The sequence below is a fragment of the Sceloporus occidentalis genome, unplaced genomic scaffold (assembly GCF_023333645.1).
Source record: "Sceloporus occidentalis isolate IW3139 unplaced genomic scaffold, rSceOcc1.0.p SCAF_5, whole genome shotgun sequence".
Lineage (NCBI taxonomy): Eukaryota > Metazoa > Chordata > Lepidosauria > Squamata > Phrynosomatidae > Sceloporus > Sceloporus occidentalis.
Genome location: NW_028316985.1, coordinates 11,402,567 through 11,428,823, shown reverse-complemented (window position 1 = coordinate 11,428,823; position 26,257 = coordinate 11,402,567). Strand labels below are relative to the sequence as shown.

The 26,257-nt window shown below is 42.8% G+C and overlaps 1 protein-coding gene across 23 annotated transcripts in view; it reads left to right on the top strand.

Annotated features, from left to right (window-relative positions):
- Nucleotides 1-16,724: 16,724 nt before the first annotated feature.
- C2CD5 (C2 calcium dependent domain containing 5) overlaps nt 16,725-26,257 on the top strand; it is a 99,913-nt gene continuing 90,380 nt past the window's right edge. For all 23 annotated transcript variants that reach the window (XR_016281473.1, XM_089527602.1, XM_089527600.1 and 20 more), the window contains exon 1: nt 16,725-17,070. Coding sequence is in view for 22 of the 23 variants with exons in the window: in XM_089527602.1 (XP_089383728.1) it covers nt 16,789-17,070 (282 nt within the window). In the remaining variant the exon portion in view is untranslated. The remainder of the gene's footprint in view (nt 17,071-26,257) is intronic.

Genomic DNA, 26,257 nt, shown 5'->3' with positions numbered 1-26,257 from the left:
GTGTTGCTGCATGCCTTCAAATCATTTCCACATTATAGCAACCCTAAGGCAAAACTGTCACTGGGTTTTCATGGTATGATTTGTTCAGAGGGGGTTTGCCTTTGCCTTCCTGTGAGGCCAAGAGAGTGTGACTTGCAAAGGTCACCCAGCGGATGTCCATGGCCAAGTGGTAATTCAAACCCTGGTCTCCCAGTCTCTTAGTCCAACACTCAAACCACTATAGCATTAAATGGACAAATTTTTTTTTGGGGGGGAGTGATTGCAATCCAAAGTAGATTTGAAATAGGAGCGGGTTTATGAGACAGGAGGAGGAGAAAAGAGAAATATTCTGTTTGAGCAGATATCCATCTGCATGTCGTTGGATCTCACCCAAAATCTAAAACTGGCAGCAAAAGCTCATTAAACTTGGCATTTATATATTTAAAACATTTTAGCCCCACCTTTTTTGTTCTACTTTGCAAAGCAGCTTAGTATTCAGAAATAAAGCTATGGGAGTCTAAATACCAGCCCAAAGGCACCAGCTCCTGACTGATCTTGGCAACTAAGCAGGGTCAACCTTGGTTTGTACTTAGATGGAAGACTGCCAATGAACACTGGGTGCTGTAGGCTGTATTTCAGAGGAAGAAGTTGGCAAAACCACCTCTGAGTATTCCTGCAAAATAATATTTAGAAATACAATCACATGTTAAAAGCTGAAAGACCGGTTAAAAATACTGAAATCATCACTTAGAAACAGAATTACAGGTCTAAAGTTTTCAAAAGGCTGGGGAACTAGAAAACGTATTTGCTCAGCCCAAAACATTAATTACATTTGGTGTCGTCAAAAAGCAGATTGTAGAGGCCATTCTATAAATGGGGAATAAGATCTGGCAGGTTCAATCACGCTGGTAAAGCTTAGAACAAGGCTCAGATGGCAGACTGCCCAGCTGCCAACCCAGCTATCTATAGAGGCTCATCAGCAGAAGGCTGACCACCAGAAGGTCACTCAGCCCAAGTGACCAGGACCATGTGGAAAGACTGTCCACACCGATGAAAATACCTACCTTCAAGGTATGGTCACTTAATAGGAGTTTGAGGAGCAACATCCTGGTAAACTATGGCGGCGTACAGACCGCCAGAAAGAGGCGGCCGGTGGCCGCCTCTCTTTTCCATGTAACCGCGCCGCAGCAACCAAATTGCATGGCGCAGCTATGCGGAAACAAAAGGACCGCTAAAAAGCAGCTCCTTTTAACGCCGCTGCAAACTGCCTGCGGCGGCGCGAACATATAACTGCCACGCATGCCCGTCTGGAAGGCACACAGCAGTGATGTCACAGCTATGCGTGCCGTGTATACGGCACTGCACAGCTGTGACGTCCTGGTGACGTCCTAGGGTTGTGGGGCTTCTGGAAACGGCGCCCTGAGGCAACCCTAGCATGTCGCCAGGACTTGCTAAAGGGCCCATGCGTACAGGGCCTATATCAGAGATTAACACATATATATATTCCAAGTTTGTTCTTGTTCAGACATAGACATTAAACACTCTTGAAGATCCTAGTGGAAATGTGAATAGGTTAAATGTATACAGATTATTAAATCAGTCCAGGGACAGGTCCTGTCCCTCCAGTTTTTCTCAGTAATATTCAAAAGAGCAGAAGTTAATGTGTACTGTACAGTATGCTCACTTTGGAGTTGCCAGATATCCAAGCTCAGCCTGGACTTTTCTGGAATTTACCACCTCAAAGGAAGCAAAGGACAGCCTTCAACACAGACATAACAAGACCAGCTGTTAAAATGGTACACGGAGATGCAGCCAACACAGTTTCAAGCTTCCTTCTCAGTTTTCTCCTCAATCCCCCTGGTCAGAGTCTAAGAACTGAACTGCTTCACCTCAAGTCTCTTGGGTTGTCAAACACAAGTATAAATATGCAGTGGTTGAGATGATTGGAAAGCACTTACTCTGTCAATCATGTTGCAGAAAAGCAATATTTAACTTGTCTTCCTAACTATGTTTAAATGTGGAGGGGAAACATAAGTGAAGTAATCAAGTGAAAATGTTTGTGATTATTCACTAGGATCTCCAGGAAAAATTTCCTTGCAAAATTCTCTCATATGTAGCAAATGCTTGGATTTGGGGAAAGGAAGGATACAATCTCCCTTGGTCCAGGCTTCGGAGGTGGAGAAGAACTGCTGGATCTGAACCCCTTCCCCACCACCATTCCCTTCTCCTTTTGTGTCTTGTATTTTTAGATTGTAAGCCTGAGGGCAGAGAACTGTCTAATTAAAAAGATTGTATGTATAGCACTGTGTAAATTTACAGCGCTATATAAATAAAGGTTCATAATAATAATACAATCTTCCACTCCATGAGAAAAGATTATACTATTTGGTGGGACAAAAAATAAAAATCTGTCTAATCAGATCACTGGATGATCTTGTTGCTCACATTATCTCCATTCCAAATTGCAACTGTTCTGATGTGAGCAACAAGATCACCCAGTGATCTGCTTCATATTTCTTCTCCATGGACTCAGAATACCAGCCAAGATTAATTTAGGGCACCAGAAACTAAGCTACTTCCTCAATATTCTGCTCTCATGACAGACTTGGCTGACACTTGCTCATTCATTGCTGTGTCTGTACTATATTTTATTGGTAGGCACTTAGAAGATGCTTACTCATGGTATTCTACAAGGTGCACAAATACAATGCTGTTGTTCAGGCCTTTAGAACTTAGTCACCCACCAAAGCAAAACCCTACTAAAAACAGGATGTTTATCAAGTACAAGAAAGGATACATTGGTCTCAATCCTACTGTTCGCCTTAAACAGAGCAGACTCATTAAATCAATGGAATTTATCTTTGCATTAACTCTTCGATTTTATTTTATTAACCGGGGTCTCTGCAGACCGCCCCTTTTTTAGGAACCAAGACACTGCAATTTTATGATTGGGGGTCACCACGACATCAGGAACTGTATTAAAGGGTTGCGGCATTAGGAAGTTTGAGAACCACATACCAAGATGATTCAGGCCATTTTAGTCATGGAGAACTGTTCTTGGCTTGAATAGTAGTTTCCTTCTAAATTTTTCATATATGTTGTACTGTAACTCTCATAATCCTACAACTATCTCCCCCCAAATTGGGGAAAGGTGACTGCAAAACCTTTTATGTAGCTGCACAAACCACTCTTGTTAAAATGACATTTTAAAGCAAACTCATACTCCGAGAGGTATCTTCCTTTATCAGACATATCAAGGTCTTATCCATAATTACTCTGTCTGCAAAAAAGGGATTATTACATCAGGATTGGCAATCACATTTCATAACTGACAAACAATTTGAGGATGCTATCTTCAGAGCTCCAAAGTTACCCATAAATTACTCTTACAAGGTTAGGCACCCTACCAGACAGAATCAAGCCAAAGGTCAATGTATTAAAGTTCAAACAAAACAAAACTAAATCAGGGTTGATTAGAGGAGGCCAGAGCACTAGCAGAAATTCATACTAGGAAAGATCTGAGCATGACCTTGGGGAATTTCCTGACCACACATTGAGATACATCTTCGAAATATGTACAAAATACCTAATTTTGTCTCAAGATTTGGAATGGCCTGGGCACAGCAGACAGAAGACAAGAGAAGAGAGAGTCAGAACTTGGAAATTTTCCTTTTTTTAACTACAGCTTCCAGAATCTCCTAGCCATAATGGGCAATGTCTTCATGCTTGACATATTAGTAGAAATGTAAATCTTCACCAGGGCTAGCCTGAAGAAGAAGAGCCCTCCCTCCGGTCCATCTGCCTTGGTCCAGGCCTCAGAGGGAGAGAAGAATGCTGGACCTGATCCCCTCCCCCCTCACCATTCCCTTCTCCTTTTGTGTCATGTCTTTTAGATTGTAAGCCTGAGGGCAGGGAACTGTCTACTATCCCCTCTGTTGTAAACCGCTCGGATTCCCAGTGATTGGGCGGTATATAAATAAAACCTATTATTATTATTATTATTCACTGATTTGAACCTCACATGGTAGAAAAGATTGTAAGAATCTGGCATATGTTCTATATTTTTCATAATTCAGGACTTTTACACACACAGACACAAATCACTGTTATTTTTCACAGAACTATGTCTTTGCAGATCAATCCATTTATTAAAGCAAAGAGACATTGTAAGTCCTTGCAAAAAAATTTTTTTACACAAAATGTAATAGGTTTGCAGAAAATACAAACTTTTACACTTACAAACATTTTTGTGCTGTTGCTCCTGCTCAGGATGAAAAAAAATGGTTATCTTTTTGCGCTTCAAGAGGGTGAAAAATGTGATGGCAATTGAGTTTTTAATACTGTCAAGTGGGCTCTTGCTATCTGATGGGGTTTGGTTCCAGGATACACACATACATACACACACTGTGGATATAGAAATCTGTGGATGCTCAAGTTCTCTTACATGCAATGATGTAGTAATATGGTGTCCCTTATATGAAACTGGCAAAATCAAGATTTGCTTTTTGGAATGTATATTTAAAAAAAAAATTCAAGAAATGGGATGGTTGAATCTGTGGATACAGAGTGCCCACTGTAACCATAAGAGAAGAAGGAAGAGGAGGAGGGAAGAAAGAGAGCAAGAGCACCCAGCTGTTCATGTTTCTAAGCATCTTCAGGACTAATCTACACATAAACGTGTTATGTGAATTGTTTTGGATTTTCACACATTTGCATCAACACTTAATTGCCTTCATTTTCATGTACAAGTTCACATCTTTTCCTATCTAGTCACCCTCCCTCTGCTGAAAATGTGCAGACATGTGAAACAGGCAGACAGCCATACTTATGATAATGCATGTTTCTGTGAATTTCCCCAGATACTCCGGTAAAAAGCATAAAGCCTTTTCGTGCACAGTTCACGTTTTATTCTTCTCCCCGGCAATAAGTCCGAATTCTTTCAAATTGTGCACAACTGGCTTGTATTCTATTTGACTGGAATGGGGAGCATTTTAATCATGTACACAAGCCCCAAGATGACGAAAGAAAAAGCTGAAGTGAGTGCCAAGATTAAGTTCTATTGGGTGATTTGAAGCAGATTGGAAAGGATATCCAGCTCTGAATTGTTTAACAATAGCAACAATGAAGTGACCTTCTCCTGCCTTCAATTATATTTGCCAAAATGATGAAATCAGTTGCTGTTTTTGTGGTTCTTTGTTGAGTTTTGGTACCCACAATTAACTCCTGGACTCAGGTTGGACAGTGACTTCAGTCAGGCCAGCACAGCCAATGGTGAGAGATGATGGGAGATGCTGTCCAGGAACATCTAGAGGAGCCACGTCTGCTAGTGAAAAACAAAGGTCCTGGACATGGGATTTAAAGCAGTTTTGGGATGTTGCAAACAATGGCAGAGAAAAAAACAGAGCCCCTTTTTCACACTTTCTGTGCAATATGTTCAGTTGCAATACAGTATTTTAAAATGTGAAACAAGAACCTTTTGCTTTTAATGCAAAGAGATGCACAAGTGACAGTTGTTGTAAAACTTGTACCTAGTTATGGGGAAGTGTCATTGTTTTGTATGTTACAAAAAATTCCCCCCAAAAAGGGAAGTCATACTAATTTATTCCTCCCCTCTTAGATTATGTTGGATGTTATGTATACACTGTTGATGCTTCTTCATACCTTGAACGAAAACCAATCACAAGAAAGTATTCCATATCATTCCATGCTATCAAGAATTCATGGCCCCTATTCTAGGGTGCATCTACACTGTAGAAATAATGTAGTTTGACACCACTTTAACTGCCATGGCTCCATCCCACAGAATTCCAGGATTTGTAGTTTTGTGAGGCACCAGCACTCTTTGGCAAAGAAGTAAAACAACAAATTCCAGGATTGGATAGGATGGAGTTACCACACATGAAGTGGTGTCAAACTGCATTATTTCTGTAGATGCACCCCAATGCTCACTCCCCCAAGAGCAAGCCCTACCTATTTTAGGTAAACACATGTAAAATAATACTCTTGAGTAACTGGTTTGAAAACCTCTCTCTGTGCACCTACTTATTTCTTTGAGCATTTTTCTGCATCTGTTAGGACTGCAGTATACTGTGCTGTAGGTAAACGAGTTTTTATTTGCCCTGTTCTGAGTCATTGGGGAGACAATACTTTGTTTCCACCCCAATGATTGGAAGAGTGAGTGCTGTGTTTGAATCACACTGCTTAACTGGTTTTATTATATGTTTATCTTTTGTGGCTTCCAAGGAGCTCAGGAAACAATATGTGGTTCCCTTCCTCCCACCCTACTCCCATTTTATCATCAGAATAATCATGTGAGTAGGAGGCAAAAAGTAATAAATGGACCAAGATTACCCACTGAATTTTATGGGTACACAAGAATTTGGACCTGTGTTTGCACGCACGTGCTTTCAAGTCACACGTTGCCATATGGTGGCCCCATGAATTTCACATGGTTTTCTCAGGTAAGGAATACTCATGTGTAGTTTCCCATTGCCTTCCTCTAAAACAGAGCCTACAGCACCTGATACCCGTTGGCAGTCTCTCATCAAAGTACTAACTAGGGCTGACACTGCATAGTTTACATGATCAGATGGGAACTGCTGCCTTCAGATAAGTTAGGCCTTATACCATAGATAAATACAGGAGACTTTTTCAGTCATCTCTGTCATTTCTTTCATTACTGAGGATTTTATTTGTATTTTAGGGTCACAAAGGTTTTTTTTTAAATGTTATTAATCTCCTTGAGAACTCTGTGGGTAAAAAACAAAATCTTTATATAAGGCTGCATCCGCACTGCAGGAATGATTCAGTTTGACACCATTTTAACTGTCATGGCTTAGTGCTATGGAATGCTGGAAATTGTAGTTTCGCGAGTTATTTAGCCTTCTCTGTCAGAGAGCTCTGGTGCCATAACAAGCTAAAGTTCCCAGTTCCATAGCTTTGAATTAAAGTGATGTCAAACTGGATTATTTCTGCAGTGCAGATGGCACCTAATTAAAGCAACGTATGCCATGAAAAAAGTAACAGCAGTGCCAATAAGGTTTTAAAACCGAAAGTTTTGAGACTACATGAAAACCAGCCTCAACACAAGCAAGGTTTTAATGCAAATGCCATCAGAGTATACCAGCAAAAATGCTTTCCTGAATAGCTATACACTCACTCAATACAGAAAGCCTACATGCTCCTGTTTGCTTTGGTGTGGGACTGGAAGGGGAATGTATGCCTTCACCCCACGTTCATGTGACTGTTGGTATTATCATACAAGAATGACAGGCAATTCTGTTTGCTATAAGGCTCCTTTGAAGATAATATGGTGAACCTCTCCTTTCTTTCTCCTCCTGCAGATGAAAGCAATGTAAACAGAAGACAGATTGGCATTAGCTTTCATTGGTCTTTTTAATGCTTTCCAGAAGCCCTAAGCTCCCAATGGGCCCTCCAACGCTGCGTTTTGTCTTCTCATTTCATGTGCTACGTGAGACAGCCAGCCGCTATGTCCCCAGGCTCCAGCCGATCTCAACCCAGTATGGCAAAAGAAGGGGCATGCTTTTTGTCCAACCCGCCCTCCCAGTATCATACTACATTTCTAGCAAACTAATTTCTGGCTGATTTATTGCACTAGGGTTTTAAGGCCATGCAGATGCTTACTGGTGGTGAGGATTTCCATCCCTTACCCCAGGTCAAATCCTATTATTAGAATGAGGCATCCACCTCAGGAAGGTTTGAGGTGTCTGAAAGGGCAGCAGATAAGATTAAGTACTTTATGATTATATTTTACTATCAGGGAGAGGCATATGTGAGATTTTCTGCTTCATGTGCCAAAGGAACATGTATAGATCTAGGCCCTAGGTACTTTGATAAGAAGGATACCAATTGCTTCTTTCCTTCAGAAGGCAGGACCAATCCTGCCATTTCTGGGCCCATTCTAACTTAGGTGCGTTACAGACCGCCGCTTTGCGGCAGTCTGCTGGCGCTGCTGTTTGCTCCGCAAGGGAGCCGCAGCAGCCAAACCACGCAACTCCCGCGCGGAGCAAAAAAGAAGCTCCAAAATGGAGCTTCTTCCTGCGGCGCAGTTATGACGCCACGAGGTGCCAATGGCACACTCGCGACATCATAAGCGCCGCGCGACGTGCGGACGCACAGCGTTCGCTACGTCAATATGGCAGCAGCCGTGTGGAACGGCTGCCACCATATTGTACGTATTCACTACGTACTAGGTTTAGGGGGGTACAGAAGCACCGCCCCTTCCTAACCCTAATACGTAGTGAATACGTACAAAATGGCGGTTTGTAACCCGCCTTACTAAAGGAAAATGGCTTCCACCACTAGTCTTTGCATCCACAATCAGAACGGCAAGTCCAGTGAGATCTCCCTCCACTTTGGACCACAGCTTGCAAAAATTACTTTTTTTGTACTAGAACTCCCAGGGTTCTCCATGGCTGTGCTCTAGACAGACAAGATGCACCCAGTTTCACAGAAAAATCCTTAGTTCCTTCATCTAAGGATTTATTCAGAGTTTAATCCTGGTAGAATCTGGGTTGAAGCTTTGTCGTTCAGATGCATTCGATGCATTACGTTTGGCGGGGGCAGGACTGCCAAAAATACCACTTAACCCGGGATAATCAGTCCCAGGTTTCCCCGCAAAGTTTTCCTAAAAGATTTACATTGTCAGCTGTGTGAATAACCGATGTCAATAGACCTGGGATAAATCAGGATAAAACTCTGCTTGTCTTGAACATGTGCTAAATACCTCTGCATCATTGACTTCATCTTTATTCCAGCGCTGACATGTGTGAACAACAGAACTTGCAAAGTTACGCATTTATGTGGTTCCGATAAAAAAAAGCAGTATGAACAACAAAACCAGAAGATTAATCACATAGTCGTGCTAAAAAGCAACAACATCTCAATGACCCCCAAGTTACCACTGGACTAATGTTTATTCTCCTCACCAGGTAGAAGCAAAGGCCTTGGGAACCAGTTCATTCCCTTGAATGATGTAGAAACCAATGAAATTTATAAAACAAAGCTTACCCCAGCCCTGAAGCATTTTGGCTCATTTTGGAAATAGGCAACACCAAATGTCACCACCTAAGATTTAAGAGTTGCATTTGTTCTGCATTGTATGAACACTGGGGTTCTTTGTTTGCTAGCTTAATCTCTTCTAAACCACTAAGAAATACCTGGCACAACTCTACAAAGGGCCACATAGATCATGCTATCGATAAATACCATCCTTCTCATCACTCTGCTGAAAATAGCCTCTCATAGCATAGTGGTGGTTGTTTTTTTAAATGGGTGGGGAGGTACAGTTACAGTGTTCTGCTATTCATACTGCACTGAAAGAGAGTTGAGAACTGTCAACCTGAGCCTGAAATCTGAGTCACCACTATGTGTGTGTTTCCCATACTGAACCAACCCAGACAACCCACTTCACTTCTCACATACAGGATTCAGCTGATGGACTTGCAATTAATTCAGTGCAGAAGGTGGCATGTATGTGTGTGCCTTCAAGTTACCTGCCAACTTATGGCGACCCCATGAATCTTTCATAGGGCTTTATTAGGCAAGGAAGACTCAGGCTGCATCCACACTGCAGAAATAATCCAGGTTGACACCACTTTAACTGCCATTGTTCGATGCTGGTATTCATTGGCAGTTTCCCATCAAAGTATTAACCAGGTCTGTCCCTGCTTAGCTTCCAAGATGAGGCTTGGGAGTGCATTCCACTGTCGAACAGCCCTTACTCTCAGGAAGTTCCTCCTAATGTTCAGGTGGAATCTCTTTTCCTGTAGCTTGCATCCATTGTTCCGGGTCCTGTTCTCTGGAGCAGCAGAAAACAAGCTTGCTCCCTCTTCAATATGACATCCTTTCAAATATTTAAACAGGGCTATCATATCACCTCTCCAGGCTAAACATCCCCAGCTCCCTAAGTCGTTCCTCATAAGACATGGTTTCCAGACCCTTCACCATTTTTGTCGCCCTCCTTTGGACACGCTCCAGTTTCTCAATGTCCTTTCTGAATTGTGGCGCCCAGAACTGGACACAATATTCTAGGTGGGGCCTGACCAGAGCAGAATACAGTGGCACTATTACTTCTCTTGATCTAGACACTATACTTCTATTGATGCAGCCTAAAATAGCATTGGCCTTTTTAGCTGCCGCATCACACTGTTCACTCATGTTCAACTTGTGGTCTACTTGGACTCCTAGATCCCTTTCACATGTAGTTTCATTCAGCCAGGTGTCACCCATCCTATATCTGTGCATTTTATTTTTCCGCCCTAAGTGCAATACCTTACATTTCTCTGTGTTGAATTTCATTTTGTTAGCTTTGGCCCAGCTTTCTAGTCTATTCAGGTCATTTTGAATCTTGATCCTGTCCTCTGGGGTATTAGCTATTCCTCCTAATTTGGTGTCATCTGCAAATTTGATAAGTATGCTCCCAATTCTGTCATCCAGGTCATTGATAAAGATGTTGAATAACACTGGGCCCAGGACAGAGCCCTGTGGGACCCCACTGGTCACTTCTCTCCAGGATGAAAAGGAGCCATTGTTGAGCACCCTTTGGGTTCGGCTGGTCAACCAATTACAGATCCATGTAACAGTTCCTTTGTCTAGCCCACATTTTACAAGCTTGTTTGCAAGTATGTCATGGGAAACCTTGTCAAAGGCCTTAGTGAAATCAAGATATACTATATCCATATGTTGAAGTGGTGCTACCCCAAATGGAATGTTAACAAAAGCCGATCCTTTTTACTTTTGAAAAATCTCAAAAGTAAAAAGGAGTGGCTTTCGTCTACTTTCTGTTCAAGTTAACATCACTTTAACAACGATGTGTGTGAAAATCAACACGCTTTTGTGGTTTTTTCTAGCTTTTAAATCCCGCTTTTGCATGGGATTTCCCCCGTGTGATAAACCCCTAGGTTGAATTTCTCTGGATTCTCCGCCATTATTTTTGTTCTCTTTATGTTCAACAGCAGTCCTGCCTTTGCACTTTCTTCCTTGATCTTCCTTAGTAATTGTTCCAGGTCAGGGAGATTTTCTGCTAGTATTATAGTGTCATCTGTGTATCTTAGATTACTATTGCTTATATGGTCTGTTATTCCACCTAGAATGACAGAATGACCTGATCTTTCTAGAATTGTAACTCTCTTCAGCTTACTCATCTAAATCTTTTATTTACCCTTCAACACTTAAATAGTTCCTATGCTAAAAATTTATGATGATTGTGTAAACATTAAATAAAACATCACTTTTTTTATTCTTCCATGTTTTATACACTGGGGATGCTTTAGCTGGAGATTCGGCACTGAGCACCGTTGGATATAATGGCCCATCAGACCACTCCAACTCTATGATTCATATTCTATGAGTCCTGGCCTCCCAGAGTCCTAGTCCAATATTCAAGTCACAACACCGTACAAGACCTTTGTTGTTGTGCATCTTCAGGTTGTTTCTGACTTATGACCACCATACTACCATGGGATTTTCTTGGCAAGATTTGTTCAGTGGTTTGCCATTGCCTTCCCCTGAGGCTGAGAGTGTGTGACTTGCCCAAGGTCAATCAGTGTGTTTATGGCTGAGTGGGAAACTGCGCCCTGGTCTCCAAAGTCACACAAACCACTACACCATGCTGGCTCTCTAACTGGTATCATCTGTATACAACTTGCCTTCAAATCAACTTGGGGTTACCCCATGAATTTAAGTAAATATAATTAGGTATTAGGTATTGTATACTTAAAGAAAGAGTTGTGTGTGTGTGTATGTGTGCCTTCAAGTCACCTGTTGATTTATGGCAATCCCACGAATTCCATAGGGTTTTCTTAGGCAAGGAGTACTCAGAGGTGGTTTTACTAGTTCCCTCCTTTGAATTATAGCCTACAGTACCTGGTATTTGTTGGTGGTCTCCCACCCAAGTACTAACCAGGGTCAACCCTGCTTTGCTTCCAACATCAGACAGGATTTGGTGCCCTTGTGGTATTTAGACAAGTGTACAACACAGCAGCTAAATTACTAACTAGGACCAGGGTGACACATAAGTGGAAAACATACTACCCATCATAAACCAGCTACTTTGGTTCCTGGTTTCTCTGAACCAACATGCTTTTGATTTGTAAAATCCAAAATACATCACCACACCTTACTGGCCCTTGCATGCGATTGTAAACCATATGTTACTAATCTGTCCTATTACTTTCAGTGGATCTACTCTAAGCATGACTAAGCCTGGTGTTTATTCCATGTGGCTGGCAGGACCAAACTTGCACAAGGCCAGAGGTGTGACCAATTATGATGAAAAAAACCCCACCTTTTTATCTAATACTGTTATAGTTGTTTCTGTGTGCCTTCAAGTTGTTTCTGACTTATGGTGACCCTAAGGTGAACCTGTCATGGGGTTTTCATGGCATGTTTCTTCAGAGGTTTGCCATTGCCTTCCCTTGAGGCTGAGAGCAGATGACTTGCCTAAGGTCAGATGGGCTTAAATGTATATTAGGGTGCTGAATTCAAATAGCACAATAAAATGTCACACCACACAGTTTTTTCTTATTCTACCCTTTTTATCAATTCATTTGTTACTCAGCTTTGATGTTCCAGTGCAGTTTCTTTTAGTGCTTCTGAATGTATTTTTGTCTTTCATATCATATCATGTTGTTGTTGTTGAAAAGATCGGTGGACCTTGGGCAAGTCACACTCTCTCAGCCTCAAAGGCAAACCTCCTCAGTACAAATCCTGCCAAGAAAACTCCACGATTGGGTCACCAAAGGTCAGAAATGGCCTGAAGGCACACAACAACAACAACAACAACAACAACAACAACAACAAGTACATCACTAACATGTTATACACGAACACTCTACATTTTAAAAAAATACAATTTTTTTTGTATTTGTTGATAAAGGCTGCTGGACCCAAAAGCTGTCAAAAACTGTAATGTCTGCATCTTTCCCAAAGTCAGTAACAATGGAAATAAAACTATGGTCCAAAACACACTGCAGAAATAATCCTGTTTGAGACCACTTTAACTGCCCTGGCTCAATGCTAGGGGATTCTGGGAACTGTTGTTTTGTGAGACCTTTAGCCTTCTCTGTAAGAGAGCTCTGGCGCTACAATAAATGACAGTTCCCAGGATTTTCTAGCACTGAGCCAGGGCAGCGAAGGCAATCTCAAACTGGGTATCAATGACCTGGATGACAGAATTGGGAGCATACTTATCAAATTTGCAGATGACACCAAATTAGGAGGAATAGCTAATACCCCAGAGGACAGGATCAAGATCCAAAATGACCTGAATAGACTAGAAAGCTGGACCAAAGCTAACAAAATGAAATTAAACACGGAGAAATGTAAGGTATTGCACTTAGGGCGGAAAAATAAAATGCACAGATATAGGATGGGTGACACCTGGCTGAATGAAACTACATGTGAAAGGGATCTAGGAGTCCAAGTAGACCACAAGTTGAACATGAGTGAACGGTGTGATGCGGCAGCTAAAAAGGCCAATGCAATTTTAAGCTGCATCAATAAAAGTATAGTATCTAGATCAAGAGAAGTAATAGTGCCACTGTATTCTGCTCTGGTCAGGCCCCACCTGGAATATTGTGTCCAGTTCTGGGCGCCACAATTCAGAAAGGACATTGAGAAACTGGAGCGTGTCCAAAGGAGGGCGACAAAAATGGTGAAGGGTCTGGAAACCATGCCCTATGAGGAACGACTTAGGGAGCTGGGGATGTTTAGCCTGGAGAAGAGACGGTTAAGAGGTGATATGATAGCCCTGTTTATGTATTTGAAAGGATGTCATGTTGAAGAGGGAGCAAGCTTGTTTTCTGCTGCTCCAGAGAACAGGACCCGGAACAATGGATGCAAGCTACAGGAAAAGAGATTCCACCTGAACATTAGGAGGAACTTCCTGACAGTAAGGGCTGTTCGACAGTGGAATGCACTCCCTCGGAGGGTGATAGAGTCTCCTTCCTTGGAGGTCTTTAAACAAAGGCTGGATGGCCATCTGTCAGGGATGCTGTGATTTGGATTTCCTGCATGGCAGGGGGTTGGACTGGATGGCCCTGGTGGTCTCTTCCAACTCTACGATTCTATGATTCTATGATTTCTGCAGTATGTTTTGGACCATAGTTTTTTTTTCCATTGTTACTAAATTTGGGAAAGATGCAGAGATTACAGCAATGTATTTGACAACTTTCGGTTCCAGCAGCTTTTTACCAAAAGATGCAACTTAAAGTCACTTGTATCTTTCCCCGTGTATAACATGTTAGTGATACACTTGTTGTTGGATTATTATTTCTGCAGTGTGTTTTGGGACCTATGTTGTTGTTGTTGCATGCCTTCCAAGTCATTCCGAATTTATGGTGACCCTCAGGCATACCTATCATGGGCTTTTCTTGGCAAGGCTTCTTCAGAGGAGGTTTGCCATTGCCATCTCCTGAAGCTGAGAGAGTGTGATTCACCCAAGTTCACTTGGTGGGTTTCCATGGCTGAGCTGCGAATTGAACCCTGGTGTTCAGAGTTATAGTCCAATACTCAAAAGCACTATGGCACACTGGCTCTTGAACCTGCTCCTATATTTTAAAGGAGCTATCCTAGGTGCTGAATAATGCTTCCAGAATATGTTTCAGGACTGAACCTGAAGGAGAGTCACTGCTCCACTGACAATGGGAACCACCAAGCCCTTTGGACCCAGACATTATGGAACTTTTGGGTACAGTAGCTCCAGTAGAAGAGCCAGGGAACCCACAGTCGCAGCCCAACACTCAGACCACTAGGCAACACTGGCATACTTTGAAAGGAAAAGTTTTCACGCCCCTCCATTTGTAGGGCTGTGGTGCTGCAGAACTCAACTCTGCTTCCCTCGCTTGCCTGAGGGAACGGAAACAAACCGTCAGGAAGCAATCACTTGGGCTTGACCCGGGCAGCCTTTGGAAAAGGAAGGGGGAATCATGGCAACCTCCTATCGGCCACTTGGCATTCCAGCCCCAAGGCCTGGCTTTTGCGGCTCCCCTTCTTCTGTGAAAATAACGCCTTTAAATAGAATCAGAGTTGGAAGAGACCACAAGGGCCATCCAGTCTAAACCCATTCTGCCATGCAGGAAATCACAATCAAAGCATCCCCGACAGATGGCCATCCAGCCTCTGTTTAAAGACCTCCAAGGAAGGAGACTCCACTACACTCTGAGGAAAGAGTGTGTTCCATTGTCAAACAGCTCTTACTGTCAGGAAGTTCCTCCTAATGTTGAGGTGGAATCTCTTTTCCTGCAGCTTGCATCCATTGCTCCGGGTCCTAGTCTCCGGAGCAGCAGAAAACAAGCTTGCTCCCTCCTCAATATGACATCCCTTCAAGTATTTAAACAGGGCTGTCATATCACCTCTTAACCTTCTCTTCTCCAGGCTAAACATACCCAGCTCCCTAAGGCGTTCCTCATAGGGCATGGTTTCCAGACCCTTCACCATTTTAGTCGCCCTCCTTTGGACACGCTCCAGTTTCTCCATATCCTTTTTGAATTGTGGTGCCCAGAACTGGACACAATATTCCAAGTGGGGCCTGACCAGAATAGAGTGGCACTATTACTTCCCTTGATCTATATGCTAGGCTTTTATTGGTGCAGCCTAAAATTGCATTGGCCTTGTTTGCTGCCACATCATGTTCAACTGGTGGTCTACTGGACTCCTAGATCTCTTTGACACGTAGTTTCATTCATCCAGGTGTCCCCCATTATCCTATATCTGTGCATTTCATTTTTCTGCCCTAAGTGCAGTACCTTACAGTTCTCCCTGCTGAATTTCGTTTCGTTATCTATCTTTGCCACACTACATTCGTATAGTGCTATCCCACTTTGACTGCCTCCTGTTGTATTTTGGGGTTTGTAGTTCAGTGAGGCCTAAGAGCTCTCTGGCTGAGAATTCTAAATGCCCTTCCTTAAACTACAAGTCCCAGAATGCAACAGGAGGCAGCCAGAGCAGTTAGGGGAACAGCAGCACCATAAGAGTACGCATGCGCAAACCAACTCACTTGAAAGAGCTTGAGTGGCGTTTGCGTGGAGATGGAGAAGTGGGAGGGGGAGTTGCTAAGTATTGCGCATGCGCCTTCGGCAGTTGAAATAGCTGCGATAGACGGGTGTGTGTGCTTCTTTTAAGAAGGAAAACAACGTTGCGGTAGTGTACATGCGCAGGGCAATAGCCACTCATCGCGCATGCGCTCTGGGTCGCTCAAATAACCAGAGAAGTATGTGTGCCTGTGTATTTAAGAAGGGAAAAAAACAGGTCGTGATTCTGACGCGCATGCGCAAGGGTAAAAGTTCTACATTTCTATCTCGCGCAGGCGCACTGGGCCGCTGAAATAATGAAGAAGGCTGTGTCGTTTAAGAAGGAAAAGATAGTATTTTGCGCATGCGCACGAGAAAGTTACAGTCTCTCCGCGCAGGCGCTCTGAGTCGCTGAAATAGCGAAGCTAAACTGTTTAAGAAGGGAACGCTAGTCGTCTTGACGCGCATGCGCAGGCATTATATATGTTGAAAGAACTCCGACTTCCTGGCGCAGGCGCCATGGGCCGCTGAACTAGCGGGGATAGAGGGGTGTGTAGTAAAAAAGAATCTCTGCCAATACGCATGCGCCTCAGTACAACAACGGCCTTTTTCTTTAAAAATCGATCTCTGTGTGGTCCTGGCGCGCATGCGCACTGGTGGGATTTGTCTTTTAACGTCGTTTTCCTCGCGCAGGCGCCCTGGGCCACTGAAATAGCGGCGGCAGACGGATGTGTGTGTTTCCCTTGAGAAGGAAAAGACGGTTCGGGTGCTGGCGCGCATGCGCAGAGGGAGAGGGCTTCGCGTGGTCTCCCTCGCGTCCGCTCTTGCCGCGCCCTCCCGCCTCTTTTTCTTGGTCCCCCTTTGGACCGTGCTTCTTCTATGGGACGCGCCGCGTCTCTCTCGTCGTCACCTGAGGAGCAGCTGCGGCGGCGGGGAAGGAGGAGGGGGCAGGCGGGGCGAGCGGAAGAAGATGCCCGGGAAGCTGAAGGTCAAGATCGTGGCCGGGCGGAACCTGCCCGTCATGGACCGAGCCAGTGACCTGACGGACGCCTTCGTGGAGGTCTGGAGGAGGAGGGCTGGCTTCTCTGGGAGGAGGGCCCTTGTAGCCTTGGCCAGGTCACACTCTCTCAGCCTCAGGATGGCAGTGGAAACCCCTCCGAAGACACCCACACTTTGTAAACCCTCAGGGAGCGCTTAAGGGCACTGGGAGGCGGTATAGAAGCGCGCTTGCTCTTGCTCTTGACTTGCCAAGAGCTCCCCCAACCCTTTCAACATATATAATGCCTATAACCTTAATAATAACAGTAGTAATAATCATGCATTTATTTATACCCCGCTCTTCAGCCAAAAGGCTCTCAGAGTGGCTTACAGTCTGTTAATGCAGCATCCCCTGCTGCCCTCAGGCCAAGTCACGCTCTCTCAGCCTCAGAGGATGGCAACGGAAAGCCCCTCTGACGGCGCCTGCCCCGTGAGAGGCCCCCCTCAGGGTCTCCGAACTCAGACAGGAGTCAGGACTTGGAGGCACACAAGCGCCACCCCCACAAACTAGTCCCTAGCAGCCGCGGGGCTGAGAGGGCGTATGACTAAGTCTACATGGCCGAGCGGGGATTCGAACCTTGTCCCGCAAGAGTCCTCGGTGGCATCTACACCAGTGGTTCCCAACCTTCCTAATGCCATGGCCCTTTGACACAGTTCCTCATGTTGTGGTGACCCCCAACCACAGAGGAGCGGTGTCTCAGTTCCTAAGACCATTGAAAATACGTGTTCCCCGATGGTCTCAGGCGGCCCAAAGGGGTTGCAACCCACAGGGAGAGAACCGCAGGTCTACATTGTAGAATTAATGAAGTTTGACAGCGCTTTTAAACAAACAAACAGCTTCCTCTATATACCGCTTCATACTGAACTAATTGCTACAGCTTAACGTTATGGGATTCTGGGATTTGTAATTTTAGGAGGTGTTTAGCCATCCATCATGGTGTGGTGGTTCCAGCCTTGGACAGCGACTCTGGAGACCAGGGTTCGATTCCCAGCTGGGCCATGAAACGCTCTGGGTGGCCTTGGGCAAGTCAGGTGCTCTCAGCCTCAAGGGAAGGCAGTAGCAAACCCCCTCTGAACAAATCTCGCCAAGAAAACCCAAGGGCCCCTGTAAGTCAGAAATGACTTGAAGGCACACAACAACAACAACAAACCAGAGAGCTCAGGTACCACAACAAACAAACCCCCTAGAATTCCATAGTATGAGCCATGACAGTTATAGTGGTGTTAAACTGCGTTAATTCTGCAGTGCGGCGGCAGCTTAGGCTCAAACGACTACACCATGCTGCCTCTCTACTGCTCCCTAGATGTTCTGGACTGCGGCTCCCATGCCCACCAGCCAGTATGGTGATTGCGGATAATGGGAGATGTAGATCAGCTCCTCTGGAGCGGGAGAACACCATGAAATAGGTGAGGTGACCATCTTTCCCTTTCGTTTGAGTAAGGGCCAAAATAGACAGGCCAAAATAAAGGTGCTTCAGATCACTTTGGAGGCATGCTGTTTAAATGACACACGCATCATAAGAGGCCAAAAGCTGCGTCAAAACTGCACTCCAGTCCTTAGGCTTTGGTGTGGCTTTCGGCCTCTTAGGATGCATACATCGTTTAAACAGCATATCTCCAAAGTGACCCGAAGCAGCTTTATTTTGGCCTGTCTGTTCAGGCCCTAAATTTTCACACAAAGCTCCTAGCAAAGGGATTATATGTGTTTGAAGTTCCCACTTTTGTTTCTATTATTTATTTATATTATTATTTATTTATATTATTTCTCAGTGGTAACATTTTTCTAATCCTATTAAAGGAGAAACAATTAAGCTCATGTGCAAAAGAATTTCAAAAACCTTAGGTGACTTATTAGACCCTTTGATCACATTCATATTGTTCAAATGTTATTGTACCCTTTCACGTTGTTTCTGATTTTGGATGAACCTGGCCTACGTATCCCATCTGATCTTGGAAGCTAAACAGGGCTAGCCCTGGCTAGTACCTGGATGGAAGACCACCAACGAATGCAAGGTGCTGTTGGCCAGGTTTCAAAGGAAGGGACTGGACAAACCATCTCTGAGTATTCCTTGCCTAAGAAAACCCTATGAAATTCATGGCATTGCCAAAAGTCAACAGGCGACTTGAAGGCAACACAGGAACATGGAAGCCAACATTGCTTTTTCACCACAGAGAAGTTTGTAGGGTGAATCTGGGTCAGCCTAACATGCACTTGGCCAGACTGTTGATATGCTAAAATGTATTGAATCAATAGGTCTTTAAGGCACACACACACACACTTTTAGCATTCATTCCATCAGTCTTGCCAGGTGCACAGTAGGCTGGCCCAGATTCACCCTACAAGCTTCTCTGTGGCGCAAAAGCAAACTGAATCCTTGTCTCCACTATATTGCAAGGCCTTTTTGAGCTTAAATTGGTAGAATAAACATACTGTTTACAGTAGTTTATTTGGAAGGAAGATTTTGCACATTATGCCAAAAAATACACCCATCCATAACTGGACCTTATTTAGTGAACTTAAAATCAGAGTTGGAAGAAACCCCAAGGGTCATCCAGTCCAGGGCTCATGATCTCCAGGAAGACACAACCAAAGCAATCCTGACAGATGTGCATCCCACCTCTGTTTAAAACCCTCCAAAGGAGACTCCACCAAGCTCTGAGGGAGTGGGTTCCACTGATGAACTGCTCTTACCATCAGTAAGTTCTTCCTAATGTTGAGGTGGAATCTCTTTTCCTGTAGTTTGAATCCATTGCTCTGTGTCCTAGCCTTTGGGGCAGCAGAAAAGAAGCTCGCCTCCTTCCACGCGACATTCCTTCAAATATTTAAACATGACAATCATGTCACCCCATAACCTTCTCATCCTCAGGCCAGATATACCCAGATCGGGCCAGGCTAGCCCATCTGTATCCTGGTGCTGACGTGCTAATGAAGGGAGGGAAGCATGTAAAACACTGTTGGAGTTGAGCATGTACATGAGTACGCACACAGACATGTATTTATGTGTCTTCAAGTCACCTGTCAACCTACGGTGACCTCATGAATTTCATAGGGTTTCCGTGGGCGAGGATTACCCAGAAGTCATTTTGCCGGTTCCTTCCAGAGTAGGCAAAATATGATCAACAGCTCTGACACCTCTCATGTTTGCCTGAGGCTATAAAAACAGAAGAGATGATTTACCTGACAGTTCACAAGATGTGGCTTTTAGGCAATGAGCAGACAGATGAGTCACCTGACCAGTGCAAGCCATTGTATCTTCTCAGTTTATGACTGAGCTGCAAGTGGGCATGTAGGGTTCTGTGTGTGTGTGTATGTGTATGTGACAAGAAAGTGTATTTGTCACAAATATTAATTACAAATTTACAGATACATTTGAACCTTTTTGAAAAAAAGATGCTTTGTTATCTATTGTGAAGAATTTGATTTGATTTGCAGGTATAAAAAGCACACATGACTGTTAATCCCTTTTGTTAATCATTGTTTGGCAATTCTGATGTTCATGTTTCTGACAGGTAATTTTGAGATGGATTGATGTCCTTGGTGGCCACTTCATTGAATGAGAAATGACCGGGTTGCACATTTTGGTTTAGCACAGGCTTTCCTTCCCATTGTCCCTACATAGTTTCTGTCGGTTGCCTTTCTTCTGTGTTGGTGCCTTGACACTTGGTACAAAAACAGAAGCAGTTTTCAAATATTACTTTGCTTAATTAAGATTTGAATATTTCCGCTGACAGCAAGTGCTGATGGTTTGGATTCATCCACAGTTAGCCAATTAATATTTTTGCTGAATAAGTGAAGTTTGGCCATACTAGCTTGTTGTTGTGTGCCTTCAAGTACAGTGGGCCCTTGTTATTCGCTGGTTCCAGGATCCCCCATGGATAACCAAATCCCTGGATGCTCAAGTCCCATTATATACAATGGCACAGCAAAATTGTGTCTCTTATATAAAATGGCAAAATCCAGGTTCACTTATTGGAATTTATATATTTTGGGAAATATTTTCAAATTATGGGTGCTTGAATCCGTGGGTAAAAAATCCATGGATATGGAGGGCCAACTGTAATTTCCATCTTATGTCAACCTTCAGGTGAACCTATCATGGGCTTTTGGGAGGCTGAAGGAGCATGACTTGCTTAATGTCAGCCAGTGGTTCTCCATAGCCAAGCGGGGATTCAAATCCTGGTCTTGAGAATCAAAGTCCGACACTCAAAACAGTATATCACGCTGGCTTCCCAAACCAGCTTAACCTATTTCATAGTATATATTATCTCTGTATCTCCTACATTGTGTTGTTGTTGTGTGCCTTCAGTTCATTTCTGACACATGGTGAGCCCTGTCATGGGGTTTCCTTGGCAAGATTTATTCAGAAGAGGCATGCCATTGTGTTCCTCTGAGGATGATGGAGTGTCACATATCCAAGGTAACCCTAGAGTTTCCATATCAGAGAGAGGGTTTGAACTTTGGTCTCCAAGCATCCTAGTCCAGCACTCAAACTGCTACCTCACACTGGTTCTCCTCCTACATGGTGACACCTTTTCCACAATACTAACTGGCAAGTGAAATATTTAGGATGGTCATATTTCATAGGATGACCCTTGTGCCTTTAATTATAACTAAGACATATCTTCCTATTTATTACAGGGACAAACCTGATATTAAATATTATTTTAGAATGCTTGCTATGTTTTCCGTCACAGAACTCCTGTACTTTTAACATTTGCATGGTATGCAGACCTTTAAAAAGGTGCAGCTTTTCGATAAGCTGCCAATAAGCTGATGGCTAGGTTTACAGCTCATCTGTTACCCAGTGTTGGTTCCCTTGAACTGATTTCGAATAACTGAAAATGAATCAGTTAGGATGGCAGCTAGAGCATAATTGGTAGAGACTCAAGACATACTTAAAATGTGGCTTAGATCCTATTAGGAACCTGTTCACAGTGATGTTGGCAGTAAACAATAATTTTTTACTAATATTGCATCCGAAGACTGTTATCCTGCATTATTATTTGATGAATTGTCTGAGTTGGTGCATGTTGAGGTTGCAAGGTACATGGAGAAATTGGAGAACCAGCCTAGTGTTGTACTTTGAGCATCAGACTACAACTCTGGAGACCTGTGTTAATCCCCTGCTCTGCCATGGAAACCCACTGGGTGACCTTGGGCAAATCACATTCTCTCTGCCTCAAAGGAAGTCAGATTTTAATTTTATGTGTCAGATATTCATGCATTTTGTGTATCACATATTTTATGTGAGATACCTTTCTGTTTAAAAGGCCACTTGAAGGTGTATGTTCATGGGTACATGTTCATGGTTAAAACAGGAGGGTAAATTTGTTTGAATTTATGTTACTGCTATACAAACTGGCTTGTTGTGTGTGTCTCTGTCTCTGTGTGTGTATGTGTGTGATAGAATAGAAGGGTCTATTTTCCCCCCAAAATGTGTCAGTATCCAATGCTCAGTTCCAATATTTCAGTCAGCTTTAAGGGACATTTGAAGGAACACCAATCGAAAAACTTGAAATGGAAAATTTGAACACAATCCCAAGTCAGTGGTTTGCCTTAACTTGCTATTTTTAATTGCGTTTGGATCTCGGTATTTAAGGTGTACTTCCAATATGTTAACAGGCAATAGAAATATTTAGAAAATTAATTTGATTGATAGGCAGCTTTTCACACATGCAAACAGGCTACATCAGACACCAGAATAAATAAATCATAGCATGAAGCCTGTTTGCATGTGTGAAAAGCTGCCTATCAATCAAATTAATTTTCTGGTGTCTGATGTAGTAGTTTGACATGGTGTAGCATCATTTGTGCATTCTTCCTGAATTGCCATCTTCCCCAGCTTCAAAACTATAGTGTGTGGTGCTACAGAGACACAGATCAGGAAAGTATCATGGGTGTATATTAGAACTAGTAAGCAAAATTAGATGAAATGGGAATGAAGAGTAAAGATTGTGACTATGTGTTAAAATAATCTGTATTGTAATGGAGTAAAATAAATTGTTTTAGCAATGATGTAACCTCTGGTTGTATTGGCTAAACAATAATAGGTTTTCCCTCCATTTTATTAAATTTCAAGTACCAGTATTACATAGTTCTGCATTCATATATATGAAGACACATAGGCCTGTTACAGACTGCCAAAATAAAGCTGCTTCGGGTCTCTTTGGAGGTATGCTGTTTAAATGATGCATGCATCCTAAGAATCCGGAAGCTGCACCAAAGCTGCACTCCAGTGCTTAGGAATGGAGTGTGGCTTTGGCGTGACCTCCGGACTCTTAGGACCCAGGCATCATTTAAATAGCATACCTCCAAAGAGACCCGAAGCAGCTTTATTTTGGCAGTCTGTAACAGGTCATAGACACACATTCTTTTTACAAATCATAGCAAATAACACTTAACAAATAGCCATGCCATAAAATCTTAACTTATAATTATTTTGTTCATATCTAGTCTGATGGAAAAGGATGGGATGTTCCATGTGGGTTTAGTGGTAGTGTCCTGTCAGAAAGAATTGATCCAGAATGTTTTCAGGTTGTCAAAATGACTGTATTCAGAAGAGCCTGTGTGAGTAAATATAATAAATGAACACCACATTTCATTAAAGTCAGCATCTCCATCCTTCCCTGCCTGTTGTGTCATTTTATATGTCAGCTTTTCACATAAGGCTATATTCCAAACTCCTGATAACCATTGCTGAAAAGAGAGTCCAAAAATAGTCCTCAGTATTGCGCAGCCTCTAGTTGTGCAGCTACTATAAGCATTTGTATGAGCTCCTTGTTTTTCACATTTGTGTATCGCCACAAAATTTAGGCAATAATAAGAATGAACAAAATGAGGTAATATTTTGGCTCGTCATTTTGGATATTAAAGTCAGATTTGCTCCCAGAAAGCTTTAATATTGGGTAAATGAGCCACATATGTTGAAAACATTGATGCACATTGTCTCCAGGGATAATTAATCTGTTAGCAAAAGAGCGTTCAAAACATTTGGATGCACTGAATTAGCAGCGATGTTTACTCTAGGGCAGCCTTTCTCAACTCTTTTACCCTGGAAGAACTCTAGAAATAATTTTCAGGTCTCAAAGTTTCCCTGCATAAACATTATTATATCTGCAGCTCAAAAATGTTTTGTTTTGTTTATCAGCCACAATCTCATGAACCCCTGGTGACTTCTTACATAATGTCAGGGTTCCATGCTCTAGGGCCTTTTTACAGACTCTGGAGACATATGGTGTGTACTGTAGGATGAAAAAGAGGATGAGCAGTAAAAAACTTCAGGAGAAACTATATATAGAAATTATTTATTTCATTTCATTTCTATGCCGCCTTTCTCCCAGGGAGGGACCCAAGGCAACTTACAAGATAAAAACATTTCAAAACATCACAAAAAATGTTTAAAAACAATTAAAATCATCTATTTAAAACAATATAAGTTAATATAAAAACATATAAAAGTTCAAACATAACACCCCCCCCCCAAGTAAGCTACCCTGTCATGATTTTTTAAAAAGCTTGCCTAAATAAAAATGTTTTCACTTGCTAGCCAAAGGCAAAGAGGGAGGGGGCCATAGTTTGTCTGAGTGTTGTTTGAGCCTAGAATCCCAAATAGTTAGGAGGCTAATGAAGACGGCTTGGTAAAGGATTATGACACAATTTCACTTTCAAAAATAACATTTTATTTTTTCCCCCTGCACATTTTACCAATAAATAAATTGTTTACTTGTTTGCATCTTGAGTACATATGCGTAGAGTCAGTAAACATACGTATACACCCACAAGCACTAAACAATGAGCCACTATCAGCTGTCTAACCCACTTCCATATCCCTTGTAAACACCCTTATTTTCTATCTCTCAGTACACATACAGTACTCTGCCTCTCAAGTGTTCTGCAAAGCAGAATAAATTTGATTTGGAAGAATCTGGAATCAGTACTGGAATTAGATGTTACAAACCTCCAGCTAGCTAGTGCTGCAGAGCACAAGCATATTGAAATGTCTTCCACAATCTTATTTGACTTTTGTTTCATATGGCCATCTCTTGGGAGAAGTAATACAGAGTTTAATAATAGGATTTAGTGGGAATCCGAGTGGCTTACCACAGAGAGGATAATAGATGGTTCCCTGCCCTGAGGATTACAATCTCAAAAGACACGACACAAAAGGAGAAGGGAATGGTGGGTGGGTGGGGGGGAGGGGAGGATCAGTTCCAGCATTCTTCTCTCCCTCTGAGGCCTGGACCAAGGCAGATGGACTGGGCTCTTTTTCTTAATCGAGGCCGGTCCCGATGGCGTTGGGCCTTTCCTTTCACTCCTTACCAGGCCAGAAGATGAATATAGGGAATGACAATGATAAAAAAAAAAGTAGAGTCAGCCTTCCATATCCACGGATTCTTTATCCATGGATTCAGGCACTCATGGCTTGAAATTGTTTATTAAAAGATATAAGTTTCAAAACACAAATGTGAATTTTTCCATTTTATATAAGAGACACCATTTTACTAAGGTATTATATTTAATAGGAATTAAACATCCACAGATTTTGGTATCCATGGGATGTCCTGGAATCAAACCCCAGCATATACCAAGGGCCCGCTGTATCTACTAGACAACAGAGCCACTTTGGAATTTGAGCTCATCTAGTTGTTACAGGTTTAAAAGTGCTATGTGTACGGACATAGCAGCCATATCATTTTAAACCGCCACCAGTGTAAAGTGAATGCATCATTGTTCCCCTTCATGTCACTGGTATTCAATGACGGGCACATAGTAAATATTCCACTGGGGTGCGCATACGCTTGTCATTCTGCTCAGTAGTGATAGAAGCTGTCCTGCTTGAGGTGACAGGACACATCCCATTGAACCTCTCTCTCTGAGTGGTCCTCTAATAGAGTAAGGCAATGCAGGGATGATAGCTGGAGACCACTAGTAAAGCTCTAGGACTTGCACTCTCCAAGCCACTTCCAAGTCACAATGACTTGCTATGAGTGTGGTATTGAGACCTGATGAACTCTCCAGAGAAGCTACGTGAACATGCAATCAGTAACCTATCCACCATTGAAGTTTATGTTTTGGTGTAATGTTAGATACTGTACTGTTTTATACTTATTTATTTATTGTATTTATACCCCGCTCTTCAGCCAGAAAGGCTCACAGAGTGGCTTACAGATAGTTAATTAGACATTTCCATGCTCTCAGGCTTACAAAC